Source organism: Oncorhynchus kisutch, linkage group LG30 (genome assembly GCF_002021735.2).
Source record: "Oncorhynchus kisutch isolate 150728-3 linkage group LG30, Okis_V2, whole genome shotgun sequence".
Classification (NCBI taxonomy): Eukaryota; Metazoa; Chordata; class Actinopteri; order Salmoniformes; family Salmonidae; genus Oncorhynchus; species Oncorhynchus kisutch.
The window spans coordinates 45,374,312-45,398,272 of record NC_034203.2 but is presented as its reverse complement, the minus strand read 5'-3'; the positions used below and the strand labels follow the sequence as shown (position 1 = coordinate 45,398,272).

General features: G+C 48.9%; 1 protein-coding gene across 2 annotated transcripts in view; it reads left to right on the top strand.

The window, feature by feature from the left end:
- LOC109882900 (ZZ-type zinc finger-containing protein 3) overlaps positions 1-23,961 on the top strand; it is an 84,279-nt gene that overhangs the window by 21,806 nt on the left and 38,512 nt on the right. For both annotated transcript variants that reach the window (XM_031810179.1, XM_031810180.1), the window contains exons 3-9: positions 10,551-10,689; positions 11,010-11,157; positions 11,511-11,629; positions 18,796-18,867; positions 20,590-20,691; positions 21,419-21,514; positions 23,006-23,155. In XM_031810179.1, the coding sequence (XP_031666039.1) occupies positions 10,551-10,689; positions 11,010-11,157; positions 11,511-11,629; positions 18,796-18,867; positions 20,590-20,691; positions 21,419-21,514; positions 23,006-23,155 (826 nt within the window). The remainder of the gene's footprint in view (positions 1-10,550; positions 10,690-11,009; positions 11,158-11,510; positions 11,630-18,795; positions 18,868-20,589; positions 20,692-21,418; positions 21,515-23,005; positions 23,156-23,961) is intronic.

Here is a 23,961-nt window from a genome sequence, read left to right as displayed (position 1 = left end):
CATCTGGTTGTCTTCATTGATTAGTTAGGAACTCCCCTCTGCTGGTTGTCTTCATTGATTAGTTAGGAACTCCCCTCATCTGGTTGTCTTCATTGATTAGTTAGGAACTCCCCTCACCTGGTTGTCTTCATTGATTAGTTAGGAACTCCACTCAGCTGGTTGTCTTCATTGATTAGTTAGGAACTCCCCTCAGCTGGTTGTCTTCATTGATTAGTTAGGAACTCCCCTCACCTGGTTGTCTAGGTCTTCATTGATTTAGTTAGGAACTCCCCTCACCTGGTTGTCTAGGTCTTTATTGATTTAGTTAGCAATTCCCCTCACCTGGTTGTCTAGGTCTTCATTGATTAGTTAGGAACTCCCCTCACCTGGTTGTCTTTATTGATTTAGTTAGCAATTCCCCTCACCTGGTTGTCTAGGTCTTTATTGATTTAGTTAGCAATTCCCCTCACCTGGTTGTCTAGGTCTTCATTGATTTAGTTAGCAATTCCCCTCACCTGGTTGTCTAGGTCTTTCTTGATTTAGTTAGGAACTCCCCTCACCTGGTTGTCTAGGTCTTTCTTGATTTAGTTAGGAACTCCCCTCACCTGGTTGACTAGGTCTTCTTTGATTAGTTAGGAACTCCCCTCACCTGGTTGACTAGGTCTTCATTGATTAGTTAGGAACTCCCCTCACCTGGTTGACTAGGTCTTCATTGATTAGTTAGGAACTCCCCTCACCTGGTTGACTAGGTCTTCATTGATTAGTTAGGAACTCCCTTCACCTGGTTGTCTAGGTCTTCATTGATTTAGTTAGGAACTCCCCTCACCTGGTTGTCTTCATTGATTTAGTTAGGAAATCCCCTCACCTGGTTGACTAGGTCTTCATTTGACACCAATGACATTGAAATCACAGAAACCAGCAGACACGCGGTCCCTCCAGGAACTGAGGTTCACACCCCATCTTTAGAATCAGCAGTGATTGTGGTCAACTCCATAGTACCTGTAAAAAGGTCTTTGGGTCCCGGGGTCATACAGGTCTTTGGGTCCCGGGTCATACAGGTCTTTGGGTCCCGGGTCGTACAGGTCTTTGTGTCCCGGGTCGTACAGGTCTTTGTGTCCCAGGTCGTACAGGTTTTTGGGTGCAGGGTTGTACAGGTCTTTGGGTGCAGGGTTGTACAGGTCTTTGGGTCCCGGGTTGTACAGGTATTTGGGTGCAGGGTTGTACAGATCTTTGGGTGCAGGGTTGTACAGGTCTTTGGGTCCCGGGTTGTAAAGGTCTTTGGGTCCCGGGGTCATACAGGTCTTTGGGTCCCGGGGTCATACAGGTCTTTGGGTCCCGGGGTCATACAGGTCTTTGGGTCCCGGGTTGTAAAGGTCTTTGGGTGCAGGGTCGTACAGGTCTTTGGGTGCAGGGTCGTACAGGTCTTTGGGTGCAGGGTCGTACAGGTCTTTGGGTCCCGGGTCGTACAGGTCTTTGGGTCCCGGGTCGTACAGGTCTTTGGGTCCCGGGTCGTACAGGTCTTTGGGTCCCGGGTTGTACAGGTCTTTGGGTGCAGGGTTGTACAGGTCTTTGGGTCCCGGGTCGTACAGGTCTTTGGGTCCCGGGTCGTACAGGTCTTTGGGTCCTGGGTTGTACAGGTCTTTGGGTCCCGGGTTGTAAATGTGTTTGGGTGCAGGGTCGTACAGGTCTTTGGGTCCCGGGTCGTACAGGTCTTTGGGTCCCGGGTCGTACAGGTCTTTGGGTCCCGGGTCGTACAGGTCTTTGGGTGCAGGGTCGTACAGGTCTTTGGGTGCAGGGTCGTACAGGTCTTTGGGTGCAGGGTCGTACAGGTCTTTGGGTGCAGGGTCGTACAGGTCTTTGGGTGCAGGGTCGTACAGGTCTTTGGGTGCAGGGTCATACAGGTCTTTGGGTGCAGGGTCGTACAGGTCTTTGGGTGCAGGGTCGTACAGGTCTTTGTGCCCCGCGTCGTACAGGTCTTTGGGTCCCGGGTCGTACAGGTCTTTGTGCCCCGCGTCGTACAGGTTTTTGGGTGCAGGGTCGTACAGGTCTTTGTGCCCCGGGTCGTACAGGTTTTTGGGTGCAGGGTCGTACAGGTCTTTGTGCCCCGGGTCGTACAGGTTTTTGGGTGCAGGGTCGTACAGGTCTTTGGGTGCAGGGTTGTGAAAGGGTATAATGTAGAAATGGAAAATCCTTTTTTATTTTTACAAGGAGCACAAAATGGTAGCACTGTAGAGCTCTGACTGGAAAATGCTGGAAACGTTATTTCCATTGGATTGACTGCAGGTTTCTCCTTCAGTAGATTTTATAGGCTACTACTGTCTGGTGTCTGTTAGTGTGGATGGCTGCTGCCGTCACCCCTCAACACACACCATCAGATATTACAACTGGGTCTGTGGTGATAATGGGGGTTAGTGATGACATGGTAGTTGGTCTGTGGTGATGACAGGGCAGTTGGTCTGTGGTGATAATGGGGGTTAGTGATGATAGGGTAGTTGGTCTGTGGTGATAATGGGGGTTAGTGATGACATGGTAGTTGGTCTGTGGTGATAATGGGGGTTAGTGATGACATGGTAGTTGGTCTGTGGTGATAATGGGGGTTAGTGATGACATGGCAGTTGGTCTGTGGTGATAATGGGGGTTAGTGATGACAGGGTAGTTGGTCTGTGTTGATAATGGGGGTTAGTGATGACAGGGTAGTTGGTCTGTGGTGATAATGGGGGTTAGTGATGACAGGGTAGTTGGTCTGTGGTGATAATGGGGGTTAGTGATGACATGGTAGTTGGTCTATGGTGATAATGGGGGTTATTGATGACAGTATAGTTGGTCTGTGGTGATGACAGGGCAGTTGGTCTGTGGTGATAATGGGGGTTAGTGATGACAGGGTAGTTGGTCTGTGGTGATAATAGGGGTTAGTGATGTCATGGTAGTTGGTCTGTGTTGATAATGGGGGTTAGTGATGATAGGGTAGTTGGTCTGTGGTGATAATGGGGGTTAGTGATGACATGGTAGTTGGTCTGTGGTGATAATGGGGGTTAGTGATAATAGGGTAGTGTTTCTGTGGTGATGACAGGGAAGTTGGTCTGTGGTGATAATGGGGGTTAGTGATGATAGGGTAGTTGGTCTGTGGTGATGACAGGGCAGTTGGTCTGTGGTGATAATGGGGGTTAGTGATAATAGGGTAGTGTGTCTGTGGTGATGACAGGGTAGTTGGTCTGTGGTGATAATGGGGGTTAGTGATGACATGGTTGTTGGTCTGTGGTGATAATGGGGGTTAGTGATGACATGGTAGTTGGTCTGTGGTGATAATGGGGGTTAGTGATGACAGGGAGGTTGGTCTGTGGTGATAATGGGGGTTAGTGATGACATGGTAGTTGGTCTGTGGTGGTAGTGGGGGTCAGTAATGACAGGGTAGTTGGTCTGTGGTGATGACAGGGCAGTTGGTCTGTGGTGATGACAGGGTAGTTGGTCTGTGGTGATGACAGGGTAGTTTGTCTGTGGTGATGACAGGGCAGTTGGTCTGTGGTGATGACAGGGCAGTTGGTCTGTGGTGATGACAGGGCAGTTGGTCTGTGGTGATGACAGGGTAGTTGGTCTGTGGTGATGACAGGGCAGTTGGTCTGTGGTGATAATGGGGGTTAGTGATGACAGGGTAGTTGGTCTGTGGTGGTAGTGGGGGGTTAGTGATGACAGGGTAGTTAGTCTGTGGTGATAATGGGGGTTAGTGATGACAGGGTAGTTGGTCTGTGGTGGTAGTGGGGGGTTAGTGATGACAGGGTAGTTAGTCTGTGGTGATAATGGTGGTTAGTGATGACAGGGTAGTTGTTCTGTGGTGGTAATGGTAGTGGGGGGGTTAGTGATGACAGGGTAGTTGGTCTGTGGTGATAATGGGGGTTAGTGATGACATGGTAGTTGGTCTGTGGTGATAATGGGGGTTAGTGATAATAGGGTAGTGTTTCTGTGGTGATGACAGGGAAGTTGGTCTGTGGTGATAATGGGGGTTAGTGATGATAGGGTAGTTGGTCTGTGGTGATGACAGGGCAGTTGGTCTGTGGTGATAATGGGGGTTAGTGATAATAGGGTAGTGTGTCTGTGGTGATGACAGGGTAGTTGGTCTGTGGTGATAATGGGGGTTAGTGATGACATGGTTGTTGGTCTGTGGTGATAATGGGGGTTAGTGATGACATGGTAGTTGGTCTGTGGTGATAATGGGGGTTAGTGATGACAGGGAGGTTGGTCTGTGGTGATAATGGGGGTTAGTGATGACATGGTAGTTGGTCTGTGGTGGTAGTGGGGGTCAGTAATGACAGGGTAGTTGGTCTGTGGTGATGACAGGGCAGTTGGTCTGTGGTGATGACAGGGTAGTTGGTCTGTGGTGATGACAGGGTAGTTTGTCTGTGGTGATGACAGGGCAGTTGGTCTGTGGTGATGACAGGGCAGTTGGTCTGTGGTGATGACAGGGCAGTTGGTCTGTGGTGATGACAGGGTAGTTGGTCTGTGGTGATGACAGGGCAGTTGGTCTGTGGTGATAATGGGGGTTAGTGATGACAGGGTAGTTGGTCTGTGGTGGTAGTGGGGGGTTAGTGATGACAGGGTAGTTAGTCTGTGGTGATAATGGGGGTTAGTGATGACAGGGTAGTTGGTCTGTGGTGGTAGTGGGGGGTTAGTGATGACAGGGTAGTTAGTCTGTGGTGATAATGGTGGTTAGTGATGACAGGGTAGTTGTTCTGTGGTGGTAATGGTAGTGGGGGGGTTAGTGATGACAGGGTAGTTGGTCTGTGGTGATAATGGTAGTGGGGGGTTAGTGATGACAGGGTAGTTGATCTGTGGTCTGTTCGTCCATTCATTTTCCCCATAGGAGTGGCTGAACGAACCAGAGGTACCTCATTTCCCCATAGGAGTGGCTGAACGAACCAGAGGTATCTCATTTTCCCATAGGAGTGGCTGAATGAACCAGAGGTACCTCATTTTCCCATAGGAGTGGCTGAATGAACCAGAGGTATCTCATTTCCCCATAGGAGTGGCTGAACGAACCAGAGGTATCTCATTTCCCCATAGGAGTGGCTGAACGAACCAGAGGTATCACATTTTCCCATAGGAGTGGCTGAACGAACCAGAGGTATCTCATTTCCCTATAGGAGTGGCTGAATGAACCAGAGGTATCTCATTTCCCCATAGGAGTGGCTGAATGAACCAGAGGTATCTCATTTCCCCATAGGAGTGGCTGAACGAACCAGAGGTATCTCATTTCCCCATAGGAATGGCTGAATGAACCAGAGGTAACTCATCTCTGCGTTTCAGGAGCTCTATTGCCTTTCAATTTCAGGGTGTTTCAAGCCAAGACTTGAAAAATCCTAATTGAAAACAGCAGCTTTCATATCTTTAATAGGAAAAGGAATAGAAACCCGACCGACTGATTCTAAAACAACCCTCCTATAAAATCCATCCCTGATGGTGCCCAGCTGAGAGTTCAGGCTGAGGGTACCAAGGTTTGGAAAATAGGACTGATCCTTAGGGAGTATCATGTAACATATATTGGTAATATGATTCATGTTGCCAGCTAGAGTGAGATTACTGTGATGAAGAAACCACTGTCGTTAGCTCAGATGAATGCAGTATAGTGCACTACTGGCCCTGGTCCAAAGTAGTGCACTACTGGCCCTGGTCCAAAGTAGTGCACCGTGTAGGGAATAGGGGGCCGTTTGGGACACAGTCAGCAGTGCTGGGCAGTCAGGTCCTGTTGGGTTGGACTGGACTGGGTTGAACTGGGCTGGACTGAGTTGAACTGGGCTGGACTGGGTTGAACTGGGCTGGACTGGGTTGAACTGGGCTGGACTGGGTTGAACTGGGTTGGACTGAGTTGAACTGGGCTGGACTGAGTTGAACTGGGCTGGACTGGGTTGAACTGGGCTGGACTGGGTTGAACCGGGCTGGACTAGGTTGAACTGAGTTGGACTGGGTTGGGCTGGACTGGGTTGAACTGAGTTGGGCTGGACTGGGTTGAACTGAGTTGGGCTGGACTGGGTTGAACTGGGCTGGACTGGGTTGAACTGGGCTGGACTGGGTTGAACTGGGCTGGACTGGGTTGAACCGGGCTGGACTGGGTTGAACCGGGCTGGACTGGGTTGAACTGAGTTGGGCTGGACTGGGTTGAACTGAGTTGGGCTGGACTGGGTCTGGACTGGGTTAACTGGTCTAGGAACAGTAGGTTAACTGGTCTAGTGGGTTAATTGGTCTAGGAACAGTGGGTTAACTGGTCTAGTGGGTTAACTGGTCTAGGAACAGTGGGGTTAACTGGTCTAGGAACAGTGGGTTAACTGGTCTAGTGGGTTAACTGGTCTAGGAACAGTGGGTTAACTTGTCTAGTGGGTTAATTGGTCTAGGAACAGTGGGTTAACTGGTCTAGGAACAGTGGGTTAACTGGTCTAGAAACAGTGGGTTAACTGGTCTAGAAACAGTGGGTTAACTGGTCTAGAAACAGTGGGTTAACTGGTCTAGAAACAGTGGGTTAACTGGTCTAGGAACAGTGGGTTAACTGGTCTGGGAACAGTGGGTTAACTGGTCTGGGAACAGTGGGTTAACTGGTCTAGGAACAGTGGGTTAACTGGTCCAGGAACAGTGGGTTAACTGGTCCAGGAACAGTGGGTTAACTGGTCTAGTGGGTTAACTGGTCTAGGAACAGTGGGTTAACTGTTCCAGGAACAGTGGGTTAACTGGTCTAGGAACTGTGGGTTAACTGGTCTAGGAACAGTGGGTTAACTGGTCTAGGAACAGTGGGTTAACTGGTCTAGGAACAGTGGGTTAACTGGTCTAGGAACAGTGGGTTAACTGGTCTAGGAACAGTGGGTTAACTGGTCTAGGAACAGTGGGTTAACTGGTCCAGGAACAGTGGGTTAACTGGTCCAGGAACAGTGGGTTAACTGGTCTAGGAACAGTGGGTTAACTGGTCTAGGAACAGTGGGTTAACTGGTCTAGTGGGTTAACTGGTCTAGGAACAGTGGTTAACTGGTCTAGTGGGTTAACTGGTCTAGGAACAGTAGGTTAACTGGTCTAGTGGGTTAACTGGTCTAGGAACAGTGGGTTAACTGGTCTAGTGGGTTAACTGGTCTAGGAACAGTGGGTTAACTGGTCTAGTGGGTTAACTGGTCTAGGAACAGTGGGTTAACTGGTCTAGTGGGTTAACTGGTCTAGGAACAGTGGGTTAACTGGTCTAGTGGGTTAACTGGTCTAGGAACAGTGGGTTAACTGGTCTAGTGGGTTAACTGGTCTAGGAACAGTGGGTTAACTGGTCTAGTGGGTTAACTGGTCTAGGAACAGTGGGTTAACTGGTCTAGGAACAGTGGGTTAACTGGTCTAGTGGGTTAACTGGTCTAGGAACAGTGGGTTAACTTGTCTAGTGGGTTAATTGGTCTAGGAACAGTGGGTTAACTGGTCTAGGGAACAGTGGGTTAACTGGTCTAGAAACAGTGGGTTAACTGGTCTAGAAACAGTGGGTTAACTGGTCTAGAAACAGTGGGTTAACTGGTCTAGAAACAGTGGGTTAACTGGTCTAGGAACAGTGGGTTAACTGGTCTGGGAACAGTGGGTTAACTGGTCTAGGAACAGTGGGTTAACTGGTCTAGGAACAGTGGGTTAACTGGTCCAGGAACAGTGGGTTAACTGGTCTAGGAACAGTGGGTTAACTGGTCTAGGAACAGTGGGTTAACTGGTCCAGGAACAGTGGGTTAACTGGTCTAGTGGGTTAACTGGTCTAGGAACAGTGGGTTAACTGTTCCAGGAACAGTGGGTTAACTGGTCTAGGAACTGTGGGTTAACTGGTCTAGGAACAGTGGGTTAACTGGTCTAGGAACAGTGGGTTAACTGGTCTAGGAACAGTGGGTTAACTGGTCTAGGAACAGTGGGTTAACTGGTCTAGGAACAGTGGGTTAACTGGTCCAGGAACAGTGGGTTAACTGGTCTAGTGGGTTAACTGGTCTAGGAACAGTGGGTTAACTGGTCTAGGAACAGTGGGTTAACTGGTCTAGTGGGTTAACTGGTCTAGGAACAGTGGGTTAACTGGTCTAGTGGGTTAACTGGTCTAGGAACAGTAGGTTAACTGGTCTAGTGGGTTAACTGGTCTAGGAACAGTGGGTTAACTGGTCTAGTGGGTTAACTGGTCTAGGAACAGTGGGTTAACTGGTCTAGTGGGTTAACTGGTCTAGGAACAGTGGGTTAACTGGTCTAGTGGGTTAACTGGTCTAGGAACAGTGGGTTAACTGGTCTAGTGGGTTAACTGGTCTAGGAACAGTGGGTTAACTGGTCTAGTGGGTTAACTGGTCTAGGAACAGTGGGTTAACTGGTCTAGGAACAGTGGGTTAACTGGTCTAGGAACAGTGGGTTAACTGGTCTAGGAACAGTGGGTTAACTGGTCTAGTGGGTTAACTGGTCTAGGAACAGTGGGTTAACTGGTCTAGTGGGTTAACTGGTCTAGGAACAGTGGGTTAACTGGTCTAGTGGGTTAACTGGTCTAGGAACAGTGGGTTAACTGGTCTAGTGGGTTAACTGGTCTAGGAACAGTGGGTTAACTGGTCTAGTGGGTTAACTGGTCTAGGAACAGTGGGTTAACTGGTCTAGGAACAGTGGGTTAACTGGTCTAGTGGGTTAACTGGTCTAGGAACAGTGGGTTAACTGGTCTAGTGGGTTAACTGGTCTAGGAAAGTGGGTTAACTGGTCTAGAACAGTGGGTTAACTGGTCTAGGACAGTGGGTTAACTGGTCTAGGAACAGTGGGTTAACTGGTCTAGGAACAGTGGGTTAACTTGGTCTAGGAACAGTGGGTTAACTGGTCTAGGAACAGTGGGTTAAACTGGTCTAGGAACAGTGGGTTAACTGGTCTAGGAACAGTGGGTTAACTGGTCTAGGAACAGTGGGTTAACTGGTCTAGGAACAGTGGGTTCACTGGTCTAGGAACAGTGGGTTCACTGGTCTAGGAACAGTGGGTTCACTGGTCTAGGAACAGTGGGTTCACTGGTCTAGGAACAGTGGGTTAACTGGTCTAGGAACAGTGGGTTAACTGGTCTAGGAACAGTGGGTTAACTGTTCCAGGAACAGTGGGTTAACTGTTCCAGGAACAGTGGGTTAACTGGTCTAGGAACTGTGGGTTAACTGGTCTAGGAACTGTGGGTTAACTGGTCTAGGAACAGTGGGTTAACTGGTCTAGGAACAGTGGGTTAACTGGTCTAGGAACAGTGGGTTAACTGGTCTAGGAACAGTGGGTTAACTGGTCTAGGAACAGTGGGTTAACTGGTCTAGGAACAGTGGGTTAACTGGTCCAGGAACAGTGGGTTAACTGGTCTAGTGGGTTAACTGGTCTAGGAACAGTGGGTTAACTGGTCTAGGAACAGTGGGTTAACTGGTCTAGTGGGTTAACTGGTCTAGGAACAGTGGGGTTAACTGGTCTAGTGGGTTAACTGGTCTAGGAACAGTGGGTTAACTGGTCTAGTGGGTTAATTGGTCTAGGAACAGTGGGTTAACTGGTCTAGGAACAGTGGGTTAACTGGTCTAGTGGGTTAACTGGTCTAGGAACAGTGGGTTAACTGGTCTAGTGGGTTAACAGTATTACACAGAGCCATGATCACATGGAACTACCTTCACAGTATTACACAGAGACATGATCACATGGAACTCCCTTCACAATATTACACAGAGCCATGATCACATGGAACTACCTTCACAGTATTACACAGAGCCATGATCACATGGAACTACCTTCACAGTATTACACAGAGCCATGATCACATGGCACTACCTTCACAGTATTACACAGAGCCATGATCACATGGAACTACCTTCACAGTATTACACAGAGCCATGATCACATGGAACTCCCTTCACAGTATTACACAGAGCCATGATCACATGGAACTACCTTCACAGTATTACACAGAGCCATGATCACATGGAACTACCTTCACAGTATTACACAGAGCCATGATCACATGGAACTACCTTCACAGTATTACAGAGAGCCATGATCACATGGAACTCCCTTCACAGTATTACACAGAGCCATGATCACATGGAACTCCCTTCACAGTATTACACAGAGCCATGATCACATGGAACTCACTTCACAGTATTACACAGAGCCATGATCACATGGAACTACCTTCACAGTATTACACAGAGACATGATCACATGGAACTCCCTTCACAGTATTACACAGAGACATGATCAAATGGAACTCCCTTCACAGTATTACACAGAGCCATGATCACATGGAACTCCCTTCACAGTATTACACAGAGCCATGATCACATGGAACTCCCTTCACAGTATTACACAGAGCCATGATCACATGGAACTACGGGGACCATAAGGGAACAAACAGACCCATTATTGTACTTTGTTTGTATATTGTTGTAGATTACATTTGAGTGACTGCCCTTGTCTCTCTTACTTGTCATGTCTTGTGTTTTTTGAGGACCCCGGGGAGAGCAGGTACTGCTTCTGCAAAAGGTAATGAGGATCCTAATAAGCAAATTAACCTCTCCCCCCCTCTGTTACCCCCCCCCCCCCTCCTCCTCCTCCATCAGTTACCAGAGGTTACTCCAGACTGTAGGTGTGTTGGAGGCCCAGAGAACTCAGAGTATACTGGACTTGGAGCGTCTGGCCAGACAGCAGAGAGAAGCTCTCCAAGACCCGGTCAGCTTTGTAGAGCAGCTGCAGGAACAGGTACTGTTCTGTGTCATAGTAACTATTATAACCTGTTATAACAGGTATAGGATGTGTTATAACCCTCTTTGAGCCCATCAGATTTGTAGAGCAGCTGCAGAAACAGGTACTGTTCTGTGTCATAGTAACTATTATAACCTGTTATAACAGGTATAGGATGTGTTATAACCCTCTTTGAGCCCATCAGATTTGTAGAGCAGCAGCAGAAACAGGTTTGTTGCTTCTCTCTCTCTCTATCTCTCTCCCTATCTCTGTCTCTGTCTCTCTCTGTCTTGTTCTATGAGGTCACTTCCTGCTGAGTTCTTACCTCTGACCCCCAGGTGGAACTGGGCATGCCGCGGCCCCAGAGAGTGGTTCAGCTGCCAGACATCTCATGGGACCAGTACACGTCAGGACTGGGAGACTTCGAGAGGGAGTTCTGTGACAAGAAACGCAAAACCAGGAGGCTCAAACTCATATTCGATAAGGGTAAGTCGACCAGGAGGCTCAAACTGATATTCGATAAGGATAAGTCGACCAGGAGGCTCAAACTGATGAGGGTAAGTCGACCAGGAGACTGACCAATCAGTGTGCTGTATTATTATTATTACTATAGTTACCAGACTGACCAATCAGTGTGCTGTATTATTATTACTATAGTTACCAGACTGACCAATCAGTGTGCTATATTATTATTATTACTATGGTTACCAGACTGACCAATCAGTGTGCTGTATTATTATTACTATAGTTACCAGACTGACCAATCAGTGTGCTATATTATTATTGTTACTATAGTTACCAGACTGACCAATCAGTGTGCTGTATTATTATTTCTATAGTCAGGTTACCAGACCGACCAATCAGCCCCTTGGATCCCAAGGACAAGGAGGGTGAATCGTCGACCCTGTACTCTGCTCTGCCCTCTAGTGATGCTCTGGAGAACAGCAGCAACTCACAGGTAAACATACTGCCAATGGTTATGGTTACGCTCCCCAACACACACACACACACACAATGCCTTCAGAAGGTATTCACACGCCTTGACCTTCTCCCCATTTTGTTGTCTTACAGCCTGAATTTAAAATGGATTAAATTGGGTAGCCTAGTGGTTAGAGTGTAGAGGAGGCAGGTAGCCTAGTGGTTAGCGTAGAGGAGGCAGGTAGCCTAGTGGTTAGTGTAGAGGAGGCAGGTAGCCTAGTGGTTAGAGGGGGGGGGGCGGCAGTTAGACTCGTGGTTAGAGCGTAGAGGAGGCAGGTAGCCTAGTGGTTAGTGTAGAGGAGGCAGGTAGCCTAGTGGTTAGAGGGGGGGGGGCGGCAGTTAGACTCGTGGTTAGAGCGTAGAGGAGGCAGGTAGCCTAGTGGTTAGTGTAGAGGAGGCATGTAGCCTAGTGGTTAGAGGGGAGGGGCGGCAGGTAGCCTAGTGGTTAGAGTGTAGGGGCGGCAGGTAGCCTAGTGGTTAGAGGGGAGGGGAGGCAGGTAGCCTAGTGGTTAGAGTGGAGGGGCGGCAGGTAGCCTAGTGGTTAGAGTGGAGGGGCGGCAGGTAGCCTAGTGGTTAGATTCTAGGGGCCTTCAGGTAGCCTAGTGGTTAGAGGGGAGGGGAGGCAGGTAGCCTAGTGGTTAGAGTGTAGGGGAGGCAGGTAGCCTAGTGGTTAGAGTGTAGAGGAGGCAGGTAGCCTAGTGGTTAGAGTGTAGAGGAGGCAGGTAGCCTAGTGGTTAGAGTGTAGAGGAGGCAGGTAGCCTAGTGGTTAGAGTGTAGAGGAGGCAGGTAGCCTAGTGGTTAGAGTGTAGAGGAGGCAGGTAGCCTAGTGGTTAGAGTGTAGAGGAGGCAGGTAACCTAGTGGTTAGTGTAGAGGAGGCAGGTAGCCTAGTGGTTAGTGTAGAGGAGGCAGGTAGCCTAGTGGTTAGAGGGGGGGGGCGGCAGGTAGCCTAGTGGTTAGAGTGTAGAGGAGGCAGGTAGCCTAGTGGTTAGAGGGGGGGGGGCGGCAGGTAGCCTAGTGGTTAGAGTGTAGAGGAGGCAGGTAGCCTAGTGGTTAGAGGGGGGGGGCGGCAGGTAGCCTAGTGGTTAGAGTGTAGAGGAGGCAGGTAGCCTAGTGGTTAGAGGGGGGGGGCGGCAGGTAGACTCGTGGTTAGAGCGTAGAGGAGGCAGGTAGCCTAGTGGTTAGTGTAGAGGAGGCAGGTAGCCTAGTGGTTAGAGGGGAGGGGCGGCAGGTAGCCTAGTGGTTAGAGTGTAGGGGAGGCAGGTAGCCTAGTGGTTAGAGTGGAGGGGAGGCAGGTAGCCTAGTGGTTAGAGTGGAGGGGCGGCAGGTAGCCTAGTGGTTAGAGTGTAGGGGCGGCAGGTAGCCTAGTGGTTAGAGGGGAGGGGAGGCAGGTAGCCTAGTGGTTAGAGTGTAGGGGAGGCAGGTAGCCTAGTGGTTAGAGTGTAGAGGCGGCAGGGTAGCCTAGTGGTTAGTGTAGAGGAGGCAGGTAGCCTAGTGGTTAGAGGGGGGGGGGCGGCAGGTAGACTCGTGGTTAGAGCGTAGAGGAGGCAGGTAGCCTAGTGGTTAGAGGGGAGGGGCGGCAGGTAGCCTAGTGGTTAGAGTGTAGGGGAGGCAGGTAGCCTAGTGGTTAGAGTGGAGGGGCGGTAGGTAGCCTAGTGGTTAGAGTGTAGGGGCGGCAGGTAGCCTAGTGGTTAGAGTGTAGGGGCGGCAGGTAGCCTAGTGGTTAGAGGGGAGGGGAGGCAGGTAGCCTAGTGGTTAGAGTGTAGGGGAGGCAGGTAGCCTAGTGGTTAGAGTGTAGAGGAGGCAGGTAGCCTAGTGGTTAGAGTGTAGAGGAGGCAGGTAGCCTAGTGGTTAGAGTGTAGAGGAGGCAGGTAGCCTAGTGGTTAGAGTGTAGAGGAGGCAGGTAGCCTAGTGGTTAGAGTGTAGAGGAGGCAGGTAGCCTAGTGGTTAGAGTGTAGAGGAGGCAGGTAGCCTAGTGGTTAGAGTGTAGAGGAGGCAGGTAGCCTAGTGGTTAGAGTGTAGAGGAGGCAGGTAGCCTAGTGGTTAGAGTGTAGAGGAGGCAGGTAGCCTAGTGGTTAGAGTGGAGGGGCGGCAGGTAGCCTAGTGGTTAGAGTGTAGGGGCGGCAGGTAGCCTAGTGGTTAGTGTAGAGGAGGCAGGTAGCCTAGTGGTTAGAGTGTTGGGGAGGCAGGTAGCCTAGTTGTTAGAGTGGAGGGGCGGCAGGTAGACTAAGTGGTTAGAGGGGAGGGGCGGCAGGTAGCCTAGTGGTTAGAGTGTAGAGGAGGCAGGTAGCCTAGTGGTTAGAGGGGAGGGGCGGCAGGTAGCCTAGTGGTTAGAGTGTAGAGGAGGCAGGTAGCCTAGTGGTTAGAGTGTAGAGGAGGCAGGTAGCCTAGTGGTTAGAGGGGGGGGGGGCGGCAGGTAGACTCGTGGTTAGAGCGTAGAGGAGGCAGGTAGCCTAGTGGTTAGTGTAGAGGAGGCAGGTAGCCTAGTGGTTAGTGTAGAGGAGGCAGGTAGCCTAGTGGTTAGAGGGGAGGGGCGGCAGGTAGCCTAGTGGTTAGAGTGTAGAGGAGGCAGGTAGCCTAGTGGTTAGAGTGTAGAGGAGGCAGGTAGCCTAGTGGTTAGAGTGGAGGGGCGGCAGGTAGCCTAGTGGTTAGAGTGTAGGGGCGGCAGGTAGCCTAGTGGTTAGAGGGGAGGGGAGGCAGGTAGCCTAGTGGTTAGAGTGTAGGGGAGGCAGGTAGCCTAGTGGTTAGAGTGGAGGGGCGGTAGATAGCCTAGTGGTTAGAGTGGAGGGGCGGCAGGTAGCCTAGTGGTTAGAGTGTAGGGGCGGCAGGTAGCCTAGTGGTTAGAGGGGAGGGGAGGCAGGTAGCCTAGTGGTTAGAGTGTAGGGGAGGCAGGTAGCCTAGTGGTTAGAGTGTAGAGGAGGCAGGTAGCCTAGTGGTTAGAGTGTAGAGGAGGCAGGTAGCCTAGTGGTTAGAGTGTAGAGGAGGCAGGTAGCCTAGTGGTTAGAGTGTAGAGGAGGCAGGTAGCCTAGTGGTTAGAGTGTAGAGGAGGCAGGTAGCCTAGTGGTTAGAGTGTAGAGGAGGCAGGTAGCCTAGTGGTTAGAGTGTAGAGGAGGCAGGTAGCCTAGTGGTTAGAGTGGAGGGGCGGCAGGTAGCCTAGTGGTTAGAGTGGAGGGGCGGCAGGTAGCCTAGTGGTTAGAGTGTAGGGGCGGCAGGTAACCTAGTGGTTAGTGTAGAGGAGGCAGGTAGCCTAGTGGTTAGAGTGTTGGGGAGGCAGGTAGCCTAGTTGTTAGAGGGGAGGGGCGGCAGGTAGCCTAGTGGTTAGAGGGGAGGGGCGGCAGGTAGCCTAGTGGTTAGAGGGGAGGGGCGGCAGGTAGCCTAGTGGTTAGAGTGTAGAGGAGGCAGGTAGCCTAGTGGTTAGAGGGGAGGGGCGGCAGGTAGCCTAGTGGTTAGAGTGTAGAGGAGGCAGGTAGCCTAGTGGTTAGAGCGTAGAGGAGGCAGGTAGCCTAGTGGTTAGTGTAGAGGAGGCAGGTAGCCTAGTGGTTAGTGTAGAGGAGGCAGGTAGCCTAGTGGTTAGAGGGGAGGGGCGGCAGGTAGCCTAGTGGTTAGAGTGGAGGGGCGGCAGGTAGCCTAGTGGTTAGAGTGGAGGGGCGGCAGGTAGCCTAGTGGTTAGAGTGTTGGGGAGGCAGGTAGCCTAGTTGTTAGAGTGGAGGGGCGGCAGGTAGACTAGTGGTTAGAGGGGAGGGGCGGCAGGTAGCCTAGTGGTTAGAGGGGAGGGGCGGCAGGTAGCCTAGTGGTTAGAGTGTAGAGGAGGCAGGTAGCCTAGTTGTTAGAGTGGAGGGGCGGCAGGTAGACTAGTGGTTAGAGGGGAGGGGCGGCAGGTAGCCTAGTGGTTAGAGTGTAGAGGAGGCAGGTAGCCTAGTGGTTAGAGTGTAGAGGAGGCAGGTAGCCTAGTGGTTAGAGTGTAGAGGAGGCAGGTAGCCTAGTGGTTAGAGTGTAGAGGAGGCAGGTAGCCTAGTGGTTAGAGTGTAGAGGAGGCAGGTAGCCTAGTGGTTAGAGTGTAGAGGAGGCAGGTAGCCTAGTGGTTAGAGTGTAGAGGAGGCAGGTAGCCTAGTGGTTAGAGTGTAGAGGAGGCAGGTAGCCTAGTGGTTAGAGTGTAGAGGAGGCAGGTAGCCTAGTGGTTAGAGTGTTGGACCAGTAACCGGAAGGTTGCTGGATCGAATCCCGGAGCTGACAAGGTAAAAATCTGTCGTTCTGCCCCTGAACAAGGCAGTTAACCCACTGTTCCCCTGAACAAGGCAGTTAACCCACTGTTCCCCTGAACAAGGCAGTTAACCCACTGTTCCCCTGAACAAGGCAGTTAACCCACTGTTCCCCTGAACAAGGCAGTTAACCCACTGTTCCCCTGAACAAGGCAGTTAACCCACTGTTCCTAGACCAGTTAACCCACTGTTCCCCTGAACAAGGCAGTTAACCCACTGTTCCTAGACCAGTTAACCCACTGTTCCCCTGAACAAGGCAGTTAACCCACTGTTCCCCTGAACAAGGCAGTTAACCCACTGTTCCCCTGAACAAGGCAGTTAACCCACTGTTCCCCTGAACAAGGCAGTTAACCCACTGTTCCCCTGAACAAGGCAGTTAACCCACTGTTCTTAGACCAGTTAACCCACTGTTCCCCTGAACAAGGCAGTTAACCCACTGTTCTTAGACCAGTTAACCCACTGTTCCCCTGAACAAGGCAGTTAACCCACTGTTCCTAGACCAGTTAACCCACTGTTCCTAGACCAGTTAACCCACTGTTCCCCTGAACAAGGCAGTTAACCCACTGTTCCTAGACCAGTTAACCCACTGTTCTTAGACCAGTTAACCCACTGTTCCTAGACCAGTTCCTAGACCAGTTAACCCACTGTTCCCCTGAACAAGGCAGTTAACCCACTGTTCCCCTGAACAAGGCAGTTAACCCACTGTTCCTAGACCAGTTAACCCACTGTTCCCCTGAACAAGGCAGTTAACCCACTGTTCCCCTGAACAAGGCAGTTAACCCACTGTTCCTAGACCAGTTAACCCACTGTTCTTAGACCAGTTAACCCACTGTTCCTAGACCAGTTAACCCACTGTTCCCCTGAACAAGGCAGTTAACCCACTGTTCCCCTGAACAAGGCAGTTAACCCACTGTTCCTAGACCAGTTAACCCACTGTTCCCCTGAACAAGGCAGTTAACCCACTGTTCCCCTGAACAAGGCAGTTAACCCACTGTTCCTAGACCAGTTAACCCACTGTTCTTAGACCAGTTAACCCACTGTTCCTAGACCAGTTAACCCACTGTTCCCCTGAACAAGGCAGTTAACCCACTGTTCCCCTGAACAAGGCAGTTAACCCACTGTTCCCCTGAACAAGGCAGTTAACCCACTGTTCCTAGACCAGTTAACCCACTGTTCCCCTGTAGGTAGTCATTGTAAATAAGAAATTGTTCTGAACTGACTTGCCAGGTTAAATACAGGTTCAATTAATAAATAGAAATGTAGATCTGTTTTGCCACTGGCCAACACATAATAAACCATAATACCCCATGAGAGGAATTATGTTTTTCAACATTTTTACAAATTAATAAAAAAATTGAACCGGAAATGTCTTCAGTCAATAAGTATTCGACCCCTTGGTTATGTCGAGCCTAAATAGTTCAGGAGTAAGAATGTGCTTAATGAGTCACATAATAAGTTGCATGGACTCTGTGTGTAATAGTGTTTAACATGATTGTTGAACGATTACCTCATCTCTGTACCCCACACGTACTGTAAGGTCCCTCATCTCTGTACCCCACACATACTGTAAGGTCCCTCATCTCTGTACTCCACACGTACTGTAAGGTCCCTCATCTCTGTACCCCACACATACTGTAAGGTCCCTCATCTCTGTACCCCACACATACTGTAAGGTCCCTCATCTCTGTACTCCACACGTACTGTAAGGTCCCTCATCTCTGTACCCCACACATACTGTAAGGTCCCTCATCTCTGTACCCCACACATACTGTAAGGTCCCTCATCTCTGTACCCCACATATACTGTAAGGTCCCTCATCTCTGTACCCCACACGTACTGTAAGGTCCCTCATCTCTGTACTCCACACATACTGTAAGGTCCCTCATCTCTGTACCCCACACATACTGTAAGGTCCCTCATCTCTGTACTCCACACATACTGTAAGGTCCCTCATCTCTGTACCCCACACATACTGTAAGGTCCCTCATCTCTGTACCCCACACATACTGTAAGGTCCCTCATCTCTGTACCCCACACATACTGTAAGGTCCCTCATCTCTGTACCCCACACATACTGTAAGGTCCCTCATCTCTGTACCCCACACATACTGTAAGGTCCCTCATCTCTGTACCCCACACATACTGTAAGGTCCCTCATCTCTGTACCCCACACACGTACTGTAAGGTCTCTCGCTCTCTCTCTAACCCGTCTCGCTCTCTAACCCGTCTCGCTCTCTAACCCGTCTCGCTCTCTCTAACCCGTCTCCCTCTCTCTAACCCGTCTCCCTCTCTCTAACCCGTCTCGCTCTCTCTAACCCGTCTCCCTCTCTCTAACCCGTCTCTCTCTCTAACCCGTCTCTCTCTCTCTCTAACCCGTCTCTCTCTCTCTCTCTAACCCGTCTCTCTCTCTCTCTCTCTAACCCGTCTCTCTCTCTCTCTCTCTAACCCGTCTCTCTCTCTAACCCGTCTCTCTCTCTCTCTCTCTCTAACCCGTCTCTCTCTCTCTCTCTAACCCGTCTCTCTCTCTCTCTCTCTAACCCGTCTCTCTCTCTCTCTCTCTAACCCGTCTCTCGCTCTCTCTCTAACCCGTCTCTCGCTCTCTCTCTAACCCGTCTCGCTCTCTCTAACCCGTCTCGCTCTCTCTAACCCGTCTCTCTCTCTCTCTAACCCGTCTCTCGCTCTCTCTCTAACCCGTCTCTCTCTCTCTCTCTCTCTCTCTAACCCGTCTCTCGCTCTCTCTCTAACCCGTCTCTCGCTCTCTCTCTAACCCGTCTCGCTCTCTCTAACCCGTCTCGCTCTCTCTAACCCGTCTCGCTCTCTCTAACCCGTCTCTCTCTCTCTCTAACCCGTCTCTCGCTCTCTCTCTAACCTGTCTCTCTCTGTGTCCAGATGATCCGAGGGCGGCTGTGTCACCAGAGTAAACCTGACACCTTCAACCAGCTGTGGACCGTGGAAGAACAGGTACTGTCAAGGGTGTGTGTCTGTGTGTGTGTCTGTGTGTCTGTGTGGTGTGTGTTCTTTATAGACAATGTGTGTGTGGTCCTTAGTGATAATGTGTGTATGGTCTTTACAGGTAATGTGTCTGTGGTCTTTCTACTGTCTCTCTCTCTCTACCGCACCGGCTGTCTCTAATTCTGAATGATAGGCTATGAAAAGCCAACTGACATTTCAGTGCAACAGGTGCTGACCTCTTCCACCCTCTACAACCACTGAGGTTTTTATTACCAGACCCTGCTGGTCATCTATGAACTAGAGGTCGACCGATTATGATTTTTCAACGCAGATGCCGATTATTGGAGGACCAAAAAAAGCCGATGCTGATTAATCGGATGATTTTGATATATATTTGTAATAATGATAATTACAACAATACTGAATGAACACGTATTTTAACTTAATATAATACATCAATCAAATCTATTTAGTCTCAAATAAATAATGAAAACATGTTCAATTTGGTTTAAATAATGCAAGAACAAAGTGTTGGAGACGGTAATTTACAAATCTGGAAACGGTAATTTAGAAAACAAAACGTTTATTCTTTTCAGTGAAATACGGAACCGTTGCATATTTTATCTAACGGGTGGCATCCCTAAGTCTAAATATTCCTGTTACATTGCACAACCTTCAATGTTAGGTCATAATTACGTAAAATTCAGGTAAATTAATTATTCCTTGTTAGGAAGCAACACAGTTCGCAACGAGCCAGGCAGCCCAAACTGTTGCAAATACACTGACTCTGCTTGCACTGAATGCAAGAGAATTGACACAATTCCCCAAGTTAATATTGGCTGCAAACATGCATTTATTTTAACTAAATATGCAGGTTTGTATGTATTTAAAGAAAGGCATTGATGTTTATGGTTAGTTACATTTGTGCAACGAATGTGCTTTTTTTTCGCGAATGCACTTTTGTTAAATCATCCCCCGTTTGGCGAAGTTGAAGTAGGCTGTGATTCGATGATAAATTAACAGGCACCGCATCGATTATATGCAACGCAGGACAAGCTAGTTAAACTAGTAATATCATCAACCATGTGTCGTTAACTAGTGGTTATGATAAGATTGATCGTTTTTTATAAGGTAAGTTTAATGCAACTAACCTTGGCTCATTTCAGCCACAAGGTCCTTTGGACTCCCGTAGCGGGTGGTCATCCTGCCACGCAGTTTCCTCGTGGGTTGCAATGTAATCGGCCATAATCGGCATCCAAAAAGGCCGATTACCCATTGTTATGAAAACTTGAAATCGGCCCTAATTAATCGGCCATGTACTCTGTTATAATCTCCACCCGGCACAGCCAGAAGAGGACTGGCCACCCCTCGTAGCCTGGTTCCCCTCTACCTGGCACAGCCAGAAGAGGACTGGCCACCCCTCGTAGCCTGGTAATCCCTCTACCTGGCACAGCCAGAAGAGGACTGGCCACCCTTCGTAGCCTGGTTCCTCTCTAGGTTTCTTCCTAGGTTTTGGCCTTTCTAGGGAGTTTCTCCTAGCCACCGTGTTTCTACACCTGCATTGCTTGCTGTTTGGGGTTTTAGGCTGGGTTTCTGTACAGCACTTTGAGATATCAGCTGATGTACGAAGGGCTATATAAATACATTTGATTGAATTTCCCTCTTTCTGTGTGTGTGTGTGTGTGTGTGTGTGTGTGTGTGGTGTGTGTGTGTGTGTGTGTATGTGTGTAGAAAAAGCTGGAGAATCTCCTACTGCAGTTTCCTCCTGAGGAGGTGGAGTCTAAACGCTGGCAGAAGATAGCTGACGCCCTGGGCAACAGGACCGCTAAACAGGTCACACACTGAGATACACACTTACATTTTCAAAGGTATGCGTGTGCAGGTCCTCAGAGAAACAGGTTCATATATCACCCTGATCTGGGTACATGTTCATATATCACCCTGATCTGGGTACATGTTCATATATCACCCTGATCTGGGTACATGTTCATATATCACCCTGATCTGGGTACATGTTCATATATCACCCTGATCTGGGTACAGGTCAGAGAAACAGGTTAATATAACACTCTGATCTGGGTACAGGTCAGAGAAACAGGTTCATATATCACCCTGATCTGGATACAGGTCAGAGAAACAGGTTAATATATCACCCTGATCTGGGTACAGGTCAGAGAAACAGGTTAATATAACGCCCTGATCTGGGTACAGGTCAGAGAAACAGGTGAATATAACACCCTGATCTGGGTACAGGTCAGAGAAACAGGTGAATATAACACCCTGATCTGGGTACAGGTTAATATAACGCCCTGATCTGGGTACAGGTCAGAGAAACAGGTTAATATAACGCCCTGATCTGGGTACAGGTTAATATAACACCCTGATCTGGGTACAGGTTAATATAACGCCCTGATCTGGGTACAGGTCAGAGAAACAGGTTAATATAACGCCCTGATCTGGGTACAGGTTAATATAACACCCTGATCTGGGTACAGGTCAGAGAAACAGGTCTCTGATGGTGTTTGTCACAGTATATAAATGTGTGTGTGTGTGTGTGCAGGTGGCCAGCCGCGTACAGAAGTACTTCATCAAGCTGACTAAAGCAGGAATCCCTGTTCCTGGGAGGACCCCTAACATGTGCATGTACAGCAAGAAGGTATCTACATATCCCCTCCCTCAGTGGATCTCAAACCTCTCCTCTCCCCAGACATTTTGGTGTTACTCTAAACTGACTTACCTTAGTTCACCTCTGGATGTGTGGGTTTAGTTTTATAACCAGTGGGTCTAGTTTAATAACCAGTGGGTTTAGTTTAATAACCAGTGGGTCTAGTTTAATAACCAGTGGGTTTAGTTTAATAACCAGTGGGTTTAGTTTAATAACCAGTGGGTTTAGTTTAATAACCAGTGGGTTTAGTTTAATAACCAGTGGGTTTAGTTTAATAACCAGTGGGTTTAGTTTAATAACCAGTGGGTTTAGTTTAATAACCAGTGGGTTTAGTTTAATAACCAGTGGGTTTAGTTTAATAACCAGTGGGTTTAGTTTAATAACCAGTGGGTTTAGTTTAATAACCAGTGGGTTTAGTTTAATAACCAGTGGGTTTAGTTTTATAACCAGTGGGTTTAGTTTAATAACCAGTGGGTTTAGTTTAATAACCAGTGGGTTTAGTTTAATAACCAGTGGGTTTAGTTTAATAACCGGTGGGTTTAGTTTAATAACCGGTGGGTTTAGTTTTATAACCAGTGGGTCTAGTTTAATAACCAGTGGGTCTAGTTTAATAACCAGTGGGTCTAGTTTAATAACCAGTGGGTTTAGTTTAATAACCAGCGGGTCTAGTTTAATAACCAGCGGGTTTAGTTTAATAACCAGCGGGTTTAGTTTAATAACCAGTGGGTTTAGTTTAATAACCAGTGGGTTTAGTTTAATAACCAGTGGGTTTAGTTTTATAACCAGTGGGTTTAGTTTAATAACCAGTGGGTTTAGTTTAATAACCAGTGGGTTTAGTTTAATAACCAGTGGGTTTAGTTTAATAACCGGTGGGTTTAGTTTAATAACCGGTGGGTTTAGTTTAATAACCGGTGGGTTTAGTTTAATAACCGGTGGGTTTAGTTTAATAACCGGTGGGTTTAGTTTAATAACCGGTGGGTTTAGTTTAATAACCAGTGGGTTTAGTTTAATAACCAGTGGGTCTAGTTTAATAACCAGTGGGTTTAGTTTAATAACCAGTGGGTTTAGTTTTATAACCGGTGGGGTCTGTAACCAGTGGGTTTAGTTTAATAACCAGTGGGTTTAGTTTAATAACCAGTGGGTTTAGTTTAATAACCAGTGGGTTTAGTTTAATAACCGGTGGGTTTAGTTTAATAACCGGTGGGTTTAGTTTAATAACCGGTGGGTTTAGTTTAATAACCGGTGGGTCTAGTTTAATAACCAGTGGGTCTAGTTTAATAACCAGTGGGTCTAGTTTAATAACCAGTGGGTCTAGTTTAATAACCAGTGGGTTTAGTTTAATAACCAGTGGGTTTAGTTTTATAACCAGTGGGTTTAGTTTTATAACCAGTGGGGTTAGTTTTATAACTTGTTGTCTGTAGGTGTCCAATAAGTAAATAAATAAATAATCTGTAATCATAAGTAATCTGTTGTTGTCTGTAGGTGTCCAATAAGAGGCAGCACCACCTGAACAAGCACCTGTACCGACCGTCTACCTTCCTGACCTCATATGAGCCTCCTGTCTTTATGGAAGAAGAGGATGAGAGAGCGGCCTACTACAGCTCCCTGCAGGACCCCGATGGAGACGACACGGTACGACACGCTGACCACCTGACCACACGGTACAACACACTGACCACACGGTACGACACGCTGACCACCTGACCACATGGTACCACACACTGACCACACGGTACGACACACTGACCACACGGTACGACACACTGACCACACGGTACCACACACTGACCACACGGTACGACACACTGACCACACGGTACGACACACTGACCACACGGTACCACACACTGACCACACGGTACCACACACTGACCACACGGTACCACACACTGACCACACGGTACCACACACTGACCGCACGGTACGACACACACGGTACGACGCACACTGACCACACGGTACCACACACTGACCACACGGTACCACACACTGACCACACGGTACCACACACTGACCGCACGGTACGACACACACGGTACGACGCACACTGACCACACGGTACGACACACACTGACCACACGCCTCTCCCTTAACTCTCTCTCTGTCTCTCTCTTTCCTCTCTCTCCCTTAACTCTCTATCTTTGTCTCTCTCTCTCTCGCTCTCTCTCTTTCATCTCTCTCTGTCTCTCTGTCTCTCTCTCGCTCTGTCTCTCTGTCTCTCTCTCACTCTGTCTCTCTGTCTCCCTCTCGCTCTGTCTCTCTGTCTCTCTCTCGCTCTCTCTCTCTTTCCTCTCTCTCTGTCTCTCTCTCTCGCTCTGTCTTTCTCTTTCCTCTCTCTCTCTCTCTCTCTCTCTCTCTCTCTCTCTCTCTCTCTCTCTCTCTCTCTCTCTCTCTCTCTCTCTTTTCTCTCTGTCTCTCTCTGTCTCCATTTCCATCTG